The sequence below is a fragment of the Rousettus aegyptiacus genome, unplaced genomic scaffold (assembly GCF_014176215.1).
Source record: "Rousettus aegyptiacus isolate mRouAeg1 unplaced genomic scaffold, mRouAeg1.p scaffold_m13_p_13, whole genome shotgun sequence".
Classification (NCBI taxonomy): domain Eukaryota; kingdom Metazoa; phylum Chordata; class Mammalia; order Chiroptera; family Pteropodidae; genus Rousettus; species Rousettus aegyptiacus.
Window position 1 is genome coordinate 26,911,736 of NW_023416288.1, and position 13,543 is coordinate 26,925,278.

General features: G+C 30.1%; 1 protein-coding gene across 1 annotated transcript in view; it reads right to left on the minus strand.

Moving 5' to 3' along the window:
- Positions 1-2,830: 2,830 nt before the first annotated feature.
- The window catches only part of MEOX2 (mesenchyme homeobox 2), a 60,589-nt gene continuing 49,876 nt past the window's right edge, over positions 2,831-13,543 (minus strand). The window contains exon 3 of the mRNA XM_016165872.2: positions 2,831-4,242. Within this exon, the coding sequence (XP_016021358.1) occupies positions 4,018-4,242 (225 nt within the window). The 3' untranslated portion in view covers positions 2,831-4,017. The remainder of the gene's footprint in view (positions 4,243-13,543) is intronic.

Genomic DNA, 13,543 nt, shown 5'->3' on the forward strand with positions numbered 1-13,543 from the left:
CTGGAAACCACCTTCAACAATATTTTAATGAGAGTTTACAGAGCTTGCTGATTAAATTGTGATGCAACCAAAATTTTCCTAGAATTTTTCTTGACCTAGTTTCAAGCTGGATTTGAATAAAAGTTAGCTATTGAGGAGAAAAGCAAGATATATATATAAAAAAAACATGTTTACGCTTGTAAATAAATTCTCAATATATTTACCATTTTAAATGTCAAAACGAGAGTATTGTAAATATATATCATAATAGAGAAATACTTAGATTTAAAAAAAAGCCATATTTAAATCCAGAAATACATATTTTACAGGATTCAGAGTTTGGTGTAGCAATCTTTTTCTGGGGCCATTTTGTTCCTTTGCCCACTACCTCTAGCATTATTTTGTAAGAACCAAAACCAGAAATGTTGAGGTACCCACAAAGGGAACTGTTCAATATTCTGGTCAGCTTTGGGCAGAAAATGTGAAATCATACCAGAAAAAACAAACATTTTCATAAAGTATTGGCAGACTGATCCTACAGATTCCTAACATTAAGAAGATTTAGAACGTTTAGAATATCAAACTAAAGGCTAATTTCTTCATCTATGAGAAGAAATTTGGCATTTACCACTATAAATATGCCACCAATTTTTTAAATGTTCTTGAAAACCAGTAGCATTAAAAACGTAAAATACATATTTTTATAATTTACTTTATTTTTCATCTGCCCTTTATTTTTATCCTGTTAACTTAAGGAAAGCTCTTATTGAATTTCGCAAGTAATTCCTACGTTTGGTTTATGTAATGTCATTCAATAGTGGGTGGGATTATTAAAATTGTGGGTGGGATTATTTTTAGTGCATTTAGTTTGTTTTAGAAAAACAAAATGGCAAACTCAGGTCTTAGGTCTCTGAAGGAGAAAATATAGGCTGACAATCCTAGGTAAATGTGGGAAAAGGTAACTGGGGTCATGATAATAATGAGTTAAAAATATGTGGATCAGCTTTCGGAAAAACTTTGTAGTGTTCATCTCTCTGAATCCTGCTGGAAAAATGACTCTAACCAAGATTCCATACTGTTTTCAGAGAAAGGTACTTTCATGTTATATAAATTTCCACAGAACTACAAGGTCTGAGACAAAATAATATGAAAAGCGCATTATGTGAAGAGATACCCTAGCAAGCCAGGATCCCAGTGTAGAATAAAAACACATAGAGTTCTTTTAGATTTTGTCATTTCTGGAGTAAATTAAATGTGGTAGCACGTGAGAATATCTTGTTTCCTTACAGGATTTTAATTCTAGAAGAATGTTGAGGTATTATCTAGCAACAAACCTATGCACCACTTTTAAAATAAAGAGTACTAAAATACGCTGAAAAGATAGCAAATTTGCCTAATTAAAATTAATCTAGCCTGCTTTTTAACTTGTCAATGTGTCATCATTGTGTTAATGTGTTCAAGCATCTTATGTGGTGGATCATTTCAATCCATTATGAATAAAATGATGCCCCCTTTTGGTCAGCCAGTGCACTGTCCTGCCTGGTGATTCTTCATGTTTTCTGGAGTTAAATTTCATTACATCATTTTAGAATAGCTCACAATACAAACGCTTCACATTTCTTAAATGTCCTGTCTATTCAGAATTACTTTTTCCTATTTCATTTATCACACTAAACTGTAATTCTGATATCTTTCTATTTGGCCTCGACCCTTAGCTCTCCTTAGTTGTTCCTAAGAAGTCCTTTCCTCTTACTTCTGAAAATTATTTTCCTGCCAAAATAAATTATCCTCTACTTCGTCCCTATTAAACTCAATTCAATTTATATCTTCCCACTTCTTCAATCTGTCAAAATGTTTTGAATTTAAATCCTACAATAAGAAAGTCAGTCTACCCAAGTAGAAGTCATCAGTACAAATATACTTGGTATTCATTCAAGCGATTGATAAAAAGTGTCTGTTTTATGCCCGAAGATGTCAATCTGAATTGTTTTCCAAGACTAATTTGGAAATATTGCCAACTGCTGTGATAAAATTTATTACACAAAAGGAAATGTGATACAATCTAATTATTTTATATCTTGAATGCTCCATATATAGCATGCTAGACTAAGTAAATTAAAATCAACTATATATATAGTCAGTATAACCATTCTACAACAAATGAAATAAATTAAATAATAAGGTTTTGGAAATTTTACCAATTAATTTTCTCTATTTCTATTTCTGATTAGTTAGGGAGAGGAAAAGCTGCTGTATATTTTCATACATTTCTGGTTAAAATATGGAACAAATGAAAAACAATGTTATAAAGTTATAAGTAGGACTTACATGTCCAATATATGTGCAATCATGCATGATACAAAATACATTAGGTTAATATAATCCTTGGCTTTTCTTTTGGTAATGTCCATAGAACTGAGAATTCTAATTAGCTTTTGCAGCTTATTTTTCACATCAACAACTCTGGATATTTAGACTTAACAATTACTGGATTAATTCATATTTATTATACATAAGTTTAAAAATATATGATGGTTTTATTTACCTCATAGCAGTGAATAATATTGCTTTCCCCCCTACTTTTATATTTGATTTAATAAAACATAAAAAAAAACTATTTGGCATATTCTTCAAATCAAGGAAATGGGTTAATATATGTAGCTATTCTTATATGCTCATTGATTACCTAAGGGTTTATTTTTTGATAATAAAATTTTAGAAATAAAAAGGTAGATGATTCATTAATTTATGATCATCTAGATTTATACACATATAGGTGAATTTGGGACTTTCTTAAGAATTTATATTAAAACCTGTAAAAATTTAGGAAATCACAGTAGGGAGACCAACATTATTTACAAAGGATCATTTATTAAACATTTTTTTTTTTACAAAATACAAAGATTGTTGTTCTGCATGATACATCATATATGAAAAAATAACGTGTTTTTACTGAATTTTATTTGAAGACATTTAAGATTTTATTGTCTACCAAATGAGGAATCCGTTTTGTTTTGCAACTTGTCTAACACCATCATCAATCAGGGGAAAACTTTTCCTTGATAATTAAATGATATTCATAATAGCTAACATTTTATAGAAATAAAATCAGACAATGTCTGTCATACAAAGCTTTTTCTGCAAGGTAACTGATTTGCCTATGATCCTAAATTTTTTTTCAAGCTATAAGATAGGAAGAATTGAGGAGCTAGGTAATTTTTATAATAATGTTATTAGCAGCAGTTGATAGAAAATGCAACATAAGATTTGTTTTGTCTGTGGTACAAGAATATGTCCTATCAGACTCTAACGTATTTTCTCTACTTGAACACAAGTAAGCATGTGCTGATTGTTTCTGGGATGACAAAATGTATAAAAAGACAAGAAGCTGGTTCTGGTTGTCATCATAAGTGCCTATTTTTATCAGCTAATATGAATGCATTGCTAAACTTAGTGAAGACAGGAAAATGGCTTAAGAGTAATATATACAGAGTTAAAATACATTTTAAATCCACTTAAAAGTGATTTCAGGCACTGTGGTTGTTCAGGATATAATGTTTCACGGTTTATTCTTGATAGCAATTTAATCATCAGTGCAAGCAAAAGCAAATACCTGCCCACTGTCATACATATCACCTTGTACATCTGGAATGTTCAAAGCAAGTTCATCTTCTGCATCTTCATTCTGGACGCATCTTGAATAAAAAATATCTTATAGTTTGCTCTTGATAGCAATTTAATTTTCAGTGCAAGCAAAAGCAAACACATACCTGTTCACTGTCATAGATATAACCAACCCATCTGGAATATTCAAAGCCAGTTAGTTCACCATCACCATCTTCACTGTGGAAGCATCTTTAATAAGTGGCACTTAGTGTAAAACCTTCTATAAATCATGAAAAACAGACTAGAGATGCCTGAATTGAATAATATTAAAAATCACTCTCATAGTCATCTCTCTGTGTAAACGATGTTTGAGTAAGGCTTGCCATCGCAACATTCCTTTCCTGAGAATGGAGCTGATCCTCTCTGTGTATATCATAAGTGTGCGTGCTCTGAGCTGTGGTCACTGTCATGGCTGTCTTCATTTGCTAGAGAGTCCCCTGTTTGCTGGAGAGTGGCCGCACCAATTCCCGAAAGCTCCGAAGGGAGAAGTGTTCCTTTTTTCACATTCACCAGTTCCTTTTCTCGGGCTGCAGCTCCTTGCTGGCCTCCTTTTACTCTCTTCCACTTCATTCTTCTGTTCTGGAACCAGACTTTCACCTTTAACAAAGAAAAAGAACAAACGAGCAAGAAAGAAAGAAAAAGAGAGAGAGAGAGAGAGAGAAAGAGAGAAAGAAAAGAAAGAAAGAAAGAAAGAAAGAAAGAAAGAAAGAAAGAAAGAAAGAAAGAAAGAAAGAAAGAAAGAAAGAAAGAAAGAAAGAAAGAAAGAAAGAAAGAAAGAAAGAAAGAAAGAAGAAAGAGAAAATTAAATGGATATTGCTTTCCAACTTTTTTGTCGTCAACAAAAGAATAGCTCCTCACAGGCTTACACAAAGATTATCAAGGAGTGAATATGACAGTGAACCAATGTTGAATTTAATTAGGTGCCATGTTCATGATAATAATTTTTGAACTTTAAGAAGGTACATACAAAGTACATTTCAATTTTATGGCACACAATGTAAAAATTAGATGAGAAAGAACTCTCATTTTAGGTTATTCGAAGGTATTTGGCTTTTAAAAAGTTTTTATGAATTAGGGCTAACATTTCTTAAAATTTATATTTCAGTTATATTTAACATACAATATTATATTAGTTTCAGATGTACAATATAGTGATTAGACATTCACATACCTTACAGAGTGATCACCATGATAATTCTAGTACCCGTCTGGCACCATATGTGGATATAACAATTTAATAATGATCTTGGTCAAACATTTTCTTTCCCAAGTTCTTTGACTTGGTATCTAGCTGTAAGTTCCTGAATCAACTTAAAACCAGTTCAGAGAGCTACTGATGAAGGTGTATCTGAAAGTTTGTCCTGTGCCACCATAGTCCACTGCTGCACTCGTAAAACTTTATTTGAGCATTCTACCTCAGAATGAGTCCATATTCTTTTGAACCATTCTTTTTTCTGCCTTTCCTACCTTTGTTTTACTTTGCAAATATGCGATTCCAAGGTAGCATTTGTTAAATGCTAATACTGAGATTATAAGTTCTTGCATCTGTGTTTGATAAATATATGATAGAACTTCTCTGAGTATATATTGAGGAGTTGCATCAATGGGTCAAAGGGTGCGTGAATGTTCAACTTAACATGAAATACGTAAAATTTATTTTCTAAAGTTGCATCAGTTTAAGCCCTCATAGTCCAGTGTGTAAGAATTCTTATTGATCCACATCTTTGCCAACATCTGGAGTTATCAATTTTATTCCAAATGACTATAAATGTTATTTAACCATGCTCTTATTTTGCATTCCTAATTACTAATGAAGTAAAGCATCTTTAAAATATTTATGGCTCATGTGCATTTCCTCTCTTTTGAAATGCCATTACATATTTTGTTTGCATGGAATTATTCTTTATTGTATTCTTTATAGACTTTTAAAATATATTGTGGCTCATATATACAATGGAATATTACTCACCCATAAAAAAAGAAATCCTACTATTTGCAACGACATGTATAGACCTAGAGGTGATTATACTGAGTGAAATAAGTCAGACATAAAGATAAAGACCATATGATTTCACTTACATGTGAACTCTAAGAAACAAAAAGAACAAATTAATCAAAAACAGACTCACAAATATAGAGGACAATCTGGTGACAGCCACAGGGGAAGGTGATGGGGGTGCTGGGAGAAAGCAGTGATGGGTTAAAGAAGGACAAATTAGTAGTTGATAGAGGGTCACAGGGATGGAGAGCATGGCAGACAGCAGTAAGGTAATAACTATGTGTAGATCCAGAGGGAAGACAGAGTAATCAAAGGGATCGTTTCATAAACTATATAAATGTCTGATCAATGTACTGCATACTTGAAACTAATAAAATTTTAACAAAATGTTCTGAGTGTTAATATGGCTACTACTATATACTCTCAAAGTATTGTTTCTTTTTCTGTCCCTTAGAGACTTTCGATGATCAAAATATCTAAAATTTAATATATTTAAATTTATTAATTGTTTCTGTTATACCTATTACTTTTATGTCTTCATGAAGAAACTTTTCTGCTGAGGCCATTAAGATATTATTCTATGTTGTCTTCTAAGAATTTTAATGTTTATATTTTGAATTGAAGTACTGATTTGAGTATACATTACAAATAAAAAAATCTAAAATTACTTTTTCCATATAATAACACATTGTTCCAGGACCATTTATTAAATAGTCCACCTTTTTCTCAGTGATCAGTGTTTCAACTCTGTCATAAATCACGTTTCCACATATGTACAGCTTTAGCGATGCACTCAATTTTCCTATCCCTGTGATGAAACCACAGTCTTAATTATTTTAATTTCATAATAAGTCTTTATATCTCGTATAGATAGTTCTGTTTTATTCTACTCCAGAAATATTTTTAATATTTTCCATTTATATTTTAGAAGCAATCTCAATTTCCATAAATGTACATTGCTAAAAAGAAAGTAAAATAAATATAATTTCCAAAGATGTATTTATTTTAGTGTTCTTCAAGTCACAATACTCCAACAAAGCTAGTAGTTTTCTCAGATGTTTGCACCAAAAAAAAAACCTAAATGTTTCTCAACTCCAGATTTTCAGCAATCTATTACATTCTAATTAAAACCTCATATCATACAATACCCATACACATATTAATCCATCTGACAATAAAAGACTAAGAAAATGTAGAAAAAAAGGACTAATTATAACTCATAAAATATAGTAAAATAAGATTGATTAAAAACTAACTGATGGATGTCTATGTACTATTACTTAATAAGAAAACATACCTACTTAGGGTTAACAAACAGTAATAATAGGTGCTATTTATCCACTATTTATAACACTAACAATTTGTTCCAATATTTTTAACATTATTCCTGTTTTACAGATGAGGAAGTTGAGACTCAAAGGTTAAACAACTTGCCTAAGATAACACAGATGGGAAAATATGGTCCAAAATTTAATCCTGAGGGTTTGTTTGGCTCTAGATTTTGCTTTTATTTTTATTTTATTTTATTTTTTTGTTCCTGTTATATTTTAAACTCCTACATTTTAAGCATTCAGATGAGATCAGGTGCGTTAAGGGTGATATGGCCATAGACAAACATTCAGATCAGAAAAGTAAAGCATATAAAGTATGTGAACTCCAACCATATGATTACTATCATTCAGGTAATTCTCCCACTTGATATAATTAGGTTTGTAAATATGACACTATTTTCCTGTACTATAATTTGTGTAATTATGCTACTCAATTTAATTACCTTTGCAAGCTTAATGTTGCATGTTGCATTAGATCTTTTCCACATGAGTTGGGTTCTACTCTTGGCTTCATTTCTGACTTTCTTTGTAAATTTGAGAAAATTATACTTCTCTTTGCCTCAATTTTCATATTTGTAATATTGGAATAATGAGCCTTTCAAGATTCTCCATAGGGACATTTTCTGTATGGACAATTCCAGATGGAAGAAACACATCATCATCATTGTCACCAAGACCTGAAACATCCAGTCAAAACAATGTTGGCAGAAAATGGGGGAAATAGATTTCTAAAAATCTATACTTATTTCCTTTTCTGGGAGAAGGAGATACAGTAATTCTATAATATCGATATAAAAACTTTTCCATGCAATTCTAAATGAAAAAAATGTAAGAATATGGTTTTAATTTCAGAAATAGTAAGGCTATTTTGTGTTCTTTTCTGTTACCATGTGAAATTTTGCCACTTTAATTTTTTAAAACAGACTGATAAAAGACTGCATAGTTTTCAGTAGTAGTTATATGTACACACGCATATGTGAATAAATGCATACTAAGTATATATACATATATATGTGAAAGCTTTTGATAATTATATAGCAATTCTAATACCTTTATATACTATTTTCTTTAGGGGTTAGGTTACATATTTTATACTGGAACTCTATGAATTAGTAATGGAAAGAAAAAAACAACAAATCCATGATGGGTACTTCTTATGAAAATAAGAATAAAGAACTTCAAAAGTCAATATATTCAAATTGATTTTCACATATATTATAAAATATTGAGGTAGATTGATATAAAGAGAGGAAGATTTTTGAGAAAAGGATGTTTTTCTACTAGCATCACATTATTAAAAAAATAAATCCAGAAAAGCAATCACATATTATGTCAATGCTGCTATTATAATAATGACACAGTTTTATAAATAAAGACACTTTATAGTTTAATTTAGTATCACTTCATAATTCAGTTTATTTGGTTAGATTGAAAAAATAGCTTTTCCTTTTTTTATTCTTAAGGTAGCTAAAGCTTAGTCATTTAAATGCCTGACATGTCATTAAAAAAATAAATATGCTATTTATTTTTATTAAAATTTATAAGCATTTTTCATATAATAATCTGCATTTAAATAGAATAAAACTAATCTCACATGTCCTTGGTGACTTGAAATGTCTATGTAGTCATACATTCATATACTTAATGACTAGTAACAGGTAGTGTGATAAATCAAAAATGGGAGGGATTGGAGTAAGAAATATACAAATAAGTAAGACAAAGTCCTGATTCTCAAGGTATTCACAGTCAAGAAAAGAAAGAAATGTAAAAAACAGTATACTGGCTGAATTTGAAGTCTCTGACATAAAGGTTAGCTTCCTATTTTACAGAATATCCTTAAACCGTTTACTGGTCTAATTGGAGTTGTTGCCATCCCTCTTTTGAGACATACCCCCAATGGTGCACGAGATGGCATAAAACTCTACCCCTGTGCTCAATGTCCCACACTGCTATGCTGCCATGCAGTTATTACAACAAATTATTTCTTTCCTCTGGGAATCTCATGCTCTTACTGTTACTGGCATCTGAAATTTTTATCCTAGTAACGTAGGGTAACACCTAGGTTCTAGAAAATGTACTCATCATATATTTTGTATACATTTAAAAATATTTGTCTATCTTGGAGCATGATATATAAATTTTGTGAACTGCTGTTATTTTATTGAGGCTTAAAGTCAATTTTATCGTCTAGTCTGCAATTTCTTTGAAAAGTGCTGAATAAATGAGGGTTTTAAAAAATATTTTATTTTTTCAAGCTTGAATCTAAGGCAAGAGTCTGTATAAAGTGTTGTGCTACATAGTACAATTAACAACTCAGGTAAAAATAAACTATTCCAAAAATCTGAGTAATGAAAAACTACTATTATTTATGAAATCAAAGAACTATGAACCAAAACTTACAAGCTCTTAATATCTCTGCATGCAGATAATATTATTTTCAAAAAATCTTCATGTTAAAAGTTTAAAAAGTAAATAATAGCTAGCTATATTAATAGTGAATATTTAAATGTTCAGTTATAGACCTTTTCAGAACATCTGCTTATAAAGAAGTCTCACTTTTTATCCCTTCACTGACAAAATGTTTAGTATTTACATTGCCTTGTTGATCAAATTCATCTTTAAATAGAAAAAAAAAACCCATTTATTCGCATCTTGACTCTGCTTACTGAAGAAAGCAGCCATGTGAATTTTCCTGTGATTAACTCATTTGAATGATGTATTTCAGAATTTAGAAAGCATATTTTTTTCAATAAAAATAGTGTAAATGAGAATCATTGCTGCCATTTGCTAAACATTCATTTTGTCTGTGTATTTAATTTATTTAATCATTTACATTACAACCTTCTATGTATAAGTTCACAATACTTGTCCTTATAGGGTTCACAATATATTACAGAACTCAAATGAAATATGTATCTCTATTGTCACATAATTTCCTAAGATGACCAGAGGCAAATCGATTGATCCAAAGTTAAATCTAGGTAATTCCATAACCTGTATTTACATATAATAAATTCCTGTATTTGAAGAAATAATAACACTAAACATCTGCATGAAAATTGAATATTTCAGTGACATACCCAGATGTCTCTAAGTATCTAGAATGTATAAATTTAATATTCCAACTGTTTCCATTTGTATTTGAGAACTCGAAATACTGTAGACACTAGTAGATATTTATTCACATCTTTAATATATGAAAACATGCAAAGAGTAATTGTAGAAATACCATTTTCAGGTTTAATCACTTCTCTTGTGATTAAATTTGGTCATACCAACTGATCTGATAAGGTAAATAGGTCCTGGAAAGACTTACCCAAGTAATACCATGTCAAAGTCAGTAGCTGAATTGAAGAATTAGAATCAAGAATGCTCTATAAAGTAGCGATATAAAAGGAGAAAGAAACTTCTTTACTCTTCCTGCCTGAATAGATAGGTTTGCATCTGATTAAGAGAACAAATCTTTAGGTATCTTCGAGAAACCAGTAGGAGGGAGCTACTAATGGATTCTGCTGTTTCTACAGCAGTGTAACATGCGGTTGGGAGGTGGTTGTGCGTGTGTGTGTGCTGGAGGGAGAACAAGGTTAGGACATATTTCATGACTAAAGATGGGATTTTTTTCATATTTTTTATTATAAAAATTAAATATAAATAACTTAAGTGTCCAAACTGGTAGTACATATTATCAAAGCAATATTAAAATTACTATATAAATTTAGTCATTAAAAATTGCTGTAAATCTCTGTGTGTTGATAATTAAAGACAACCACAATACATAGGTTGGATGAAAATGGTAGATTATGGCAATTTTTTTTTCAAATTAAATTTATTGGGTGACATTGATTAATAAAATTATACAGGTTTCAAGTGTACATTTCAATAATATATCATCTGCGTACTGCATTGTGTGTTCACCGCTCAAAGTCAAATCTTCCATCATCATGTACTTGATCCCCCTTACCTTTATCGATCCCCGCCGCTTTCCCTTTGGTAACCACTAAACTGTTGTCTGTGTCTATGAGTTTTTGTTTGTCTTGTTCCCTTGTTACTTTCAGTTTTATATCCCGCATATGAGTGAAATCATACGGTTCTCAACGTTTTCTGTCTGACTTATTTTGCTTAGCATAATAAACTCAGGATCCAACCATATTGTCACAAATGGCAGTATTTTCTTTCCTTACAGCTGTTTTTAATTTATGCACCACATCTTCTTTATCCAATCATCTATCAAAGGACACATTGGTTGTTTCCATGTCCTGGCCACTGTGAATAATGCTGCAATGAACATTGCATTGCATATATCTTCATGAATAAATGTTTTCAAGTTTTTTGGGGTAGATACCCAGAAGAGAGATTGATGAGTCAGATAATATAAAGATAGAATTTTGGTTTGGAGGACTGCCCCTCATCTTTATCCTCTATTTTAGCACAATGTTTATGACCAGGAATCATACCCCTACCTCTATAATTTTCACTTTTGAAGACTGTTCTTTTCTATTTAGAAAGCTCACTATTGTACTTATAAAAACATTTACTATTTTACATGATTTTAAACAAACTGCATATAATTAGCTATTGGCGGTCATGGAAAATTAACATATTGAACAAAAAATAACTACTTTCTGAAGTAATAAATGATATTCTCCATAATAAATTATAATGGTATGGGTATTATTACAAGCTAATTATGTGTATCACATTCTACTTTCCAATAATGCACCCAAAGTAACCACTCACATGAAGAATAAAGTTCTTAGGAGACTGATTCTTTTTTAACCTGACCTTTTAGAAATCTCACCATAGTAGTAAATACCAACAATCATACTTCTTTTTATTATACCTGATAAAATTCAACTCAAATGACCTATTTTATTAATATTCATTTACAGTGAAAATTCACTTTTCCTAATCCTATTTTTTACACAATATAAAAAAATAGATATACTTTTTAGTTGTTTTAAGTGAAATATTATTTACCTAAGTATTACATGACTAAATGAGTTCAGCAAATCTGAATGGAAATATCAGAACTAAATGAGGCACTTTTCTCTTTTACTATGTTAAAAAAAAAAATTCTGAATAACAATTCTTGAATACATGGTATTTGTATATCCTGAGCATTTATCTCTCCTTATTCAAAGTACTGAGATCAACTAGAATGACAGTGTTTTCAATATCTTGCATAATCTTTGGGATAATTTTAATAATAGTAACATATCATGATCAGTATATACCATTTGAATGACTTCAAATAACATTTACTCTAGCAATTGCCTAATTGGTGGGAAACTATCAAAAATAAATATTTGGTTAAAACATAGGAACTCGTGATTCTTATAAAAATGGTAGAATATTGGCAACCTTTTTTAATTCAATCTAATTAATATTCTGATTATTTCTAGACAACTTTAAGTTCAGTACGAGAATATACATGAACCTTCAACACATATTCATTAAATTTAGGGACTATCTCCTAGATCCAAGATTATTATAAGAACTTATAATGATAATTATTGTTATCATATGACTGACTATACAGTGACCACAAAAATAGGCAATAATTTCAAAAACTGGAAAAATTTCAAAATAAGAAAAAAAACTATTCAGTGTAAAAAATTAGAAGCGATAAAAATATTAGAAGTTAAACATACTTCCTAGATTGAATATATCTCTGAGGTTTTCATGAGGAGTCATGAAAGTAGGAAGACTAATTGTTAAAAAGTTTTTTATAGCCAAATTCTCTAGAGATTATTTTCTTGAAACTGAATTTATTATTTTATAGCTGTCATAGAACATATGCATATACTATTCTATACACCTATTTAGGTAATAGAACATCCCTTTATAATTGAAGATGTTAATACAAAACATATCGGTTTATTAAAATTTCCAGAATCTTCTTTGTTTTAGATTTTTTAAAAGTGACACAAATACAAAAATTAAATGTATATAAGAAGAGTGTGAAAAATGAGTAATCTTTCATAGCATATCTTTTAACATTACACTTTAAAGGATGATCCTGTGATGCAATGCATGATATGTTTCAAATGTTATTGTTGATTAAATATAAATGAATATATTTGTGTCCATTTGACGAAATAAGGAAAAAAATGTGGCAAATTCTGAGATTAATGGGAAGAATTAACCTTATCCTTTCATTTTATCAGTTTGATTAATGCTTACAGCAAGAATCTTTAGAGAAAATTTCAATAAAGTTACTAAAATAAGAATTATTTTATATGTGTATGTATTCACATACATACACACAAATATAAATGTATATGTATATGCATCTATACATATAGCTAGAGATATATCTGTATATCTCTATCTATCTATTAATTTAACTACATTAAAATATAGATTCTTTATATATTCTCATGGCTGTTTCAATAAGAGTAGGGCCATATTTTCCTGAGATTTTTTTCTACATTATTTCAAAGTTGGATATTCACATTTGTAAATGATTAGAGATAAACTGCTTATTTCCCAGTTTTTCTATTTATACAGCTAATATTTCTGAAAGTTAACTTATGGGAGGATTGATCTGTTGATCTGCTCTTTATAG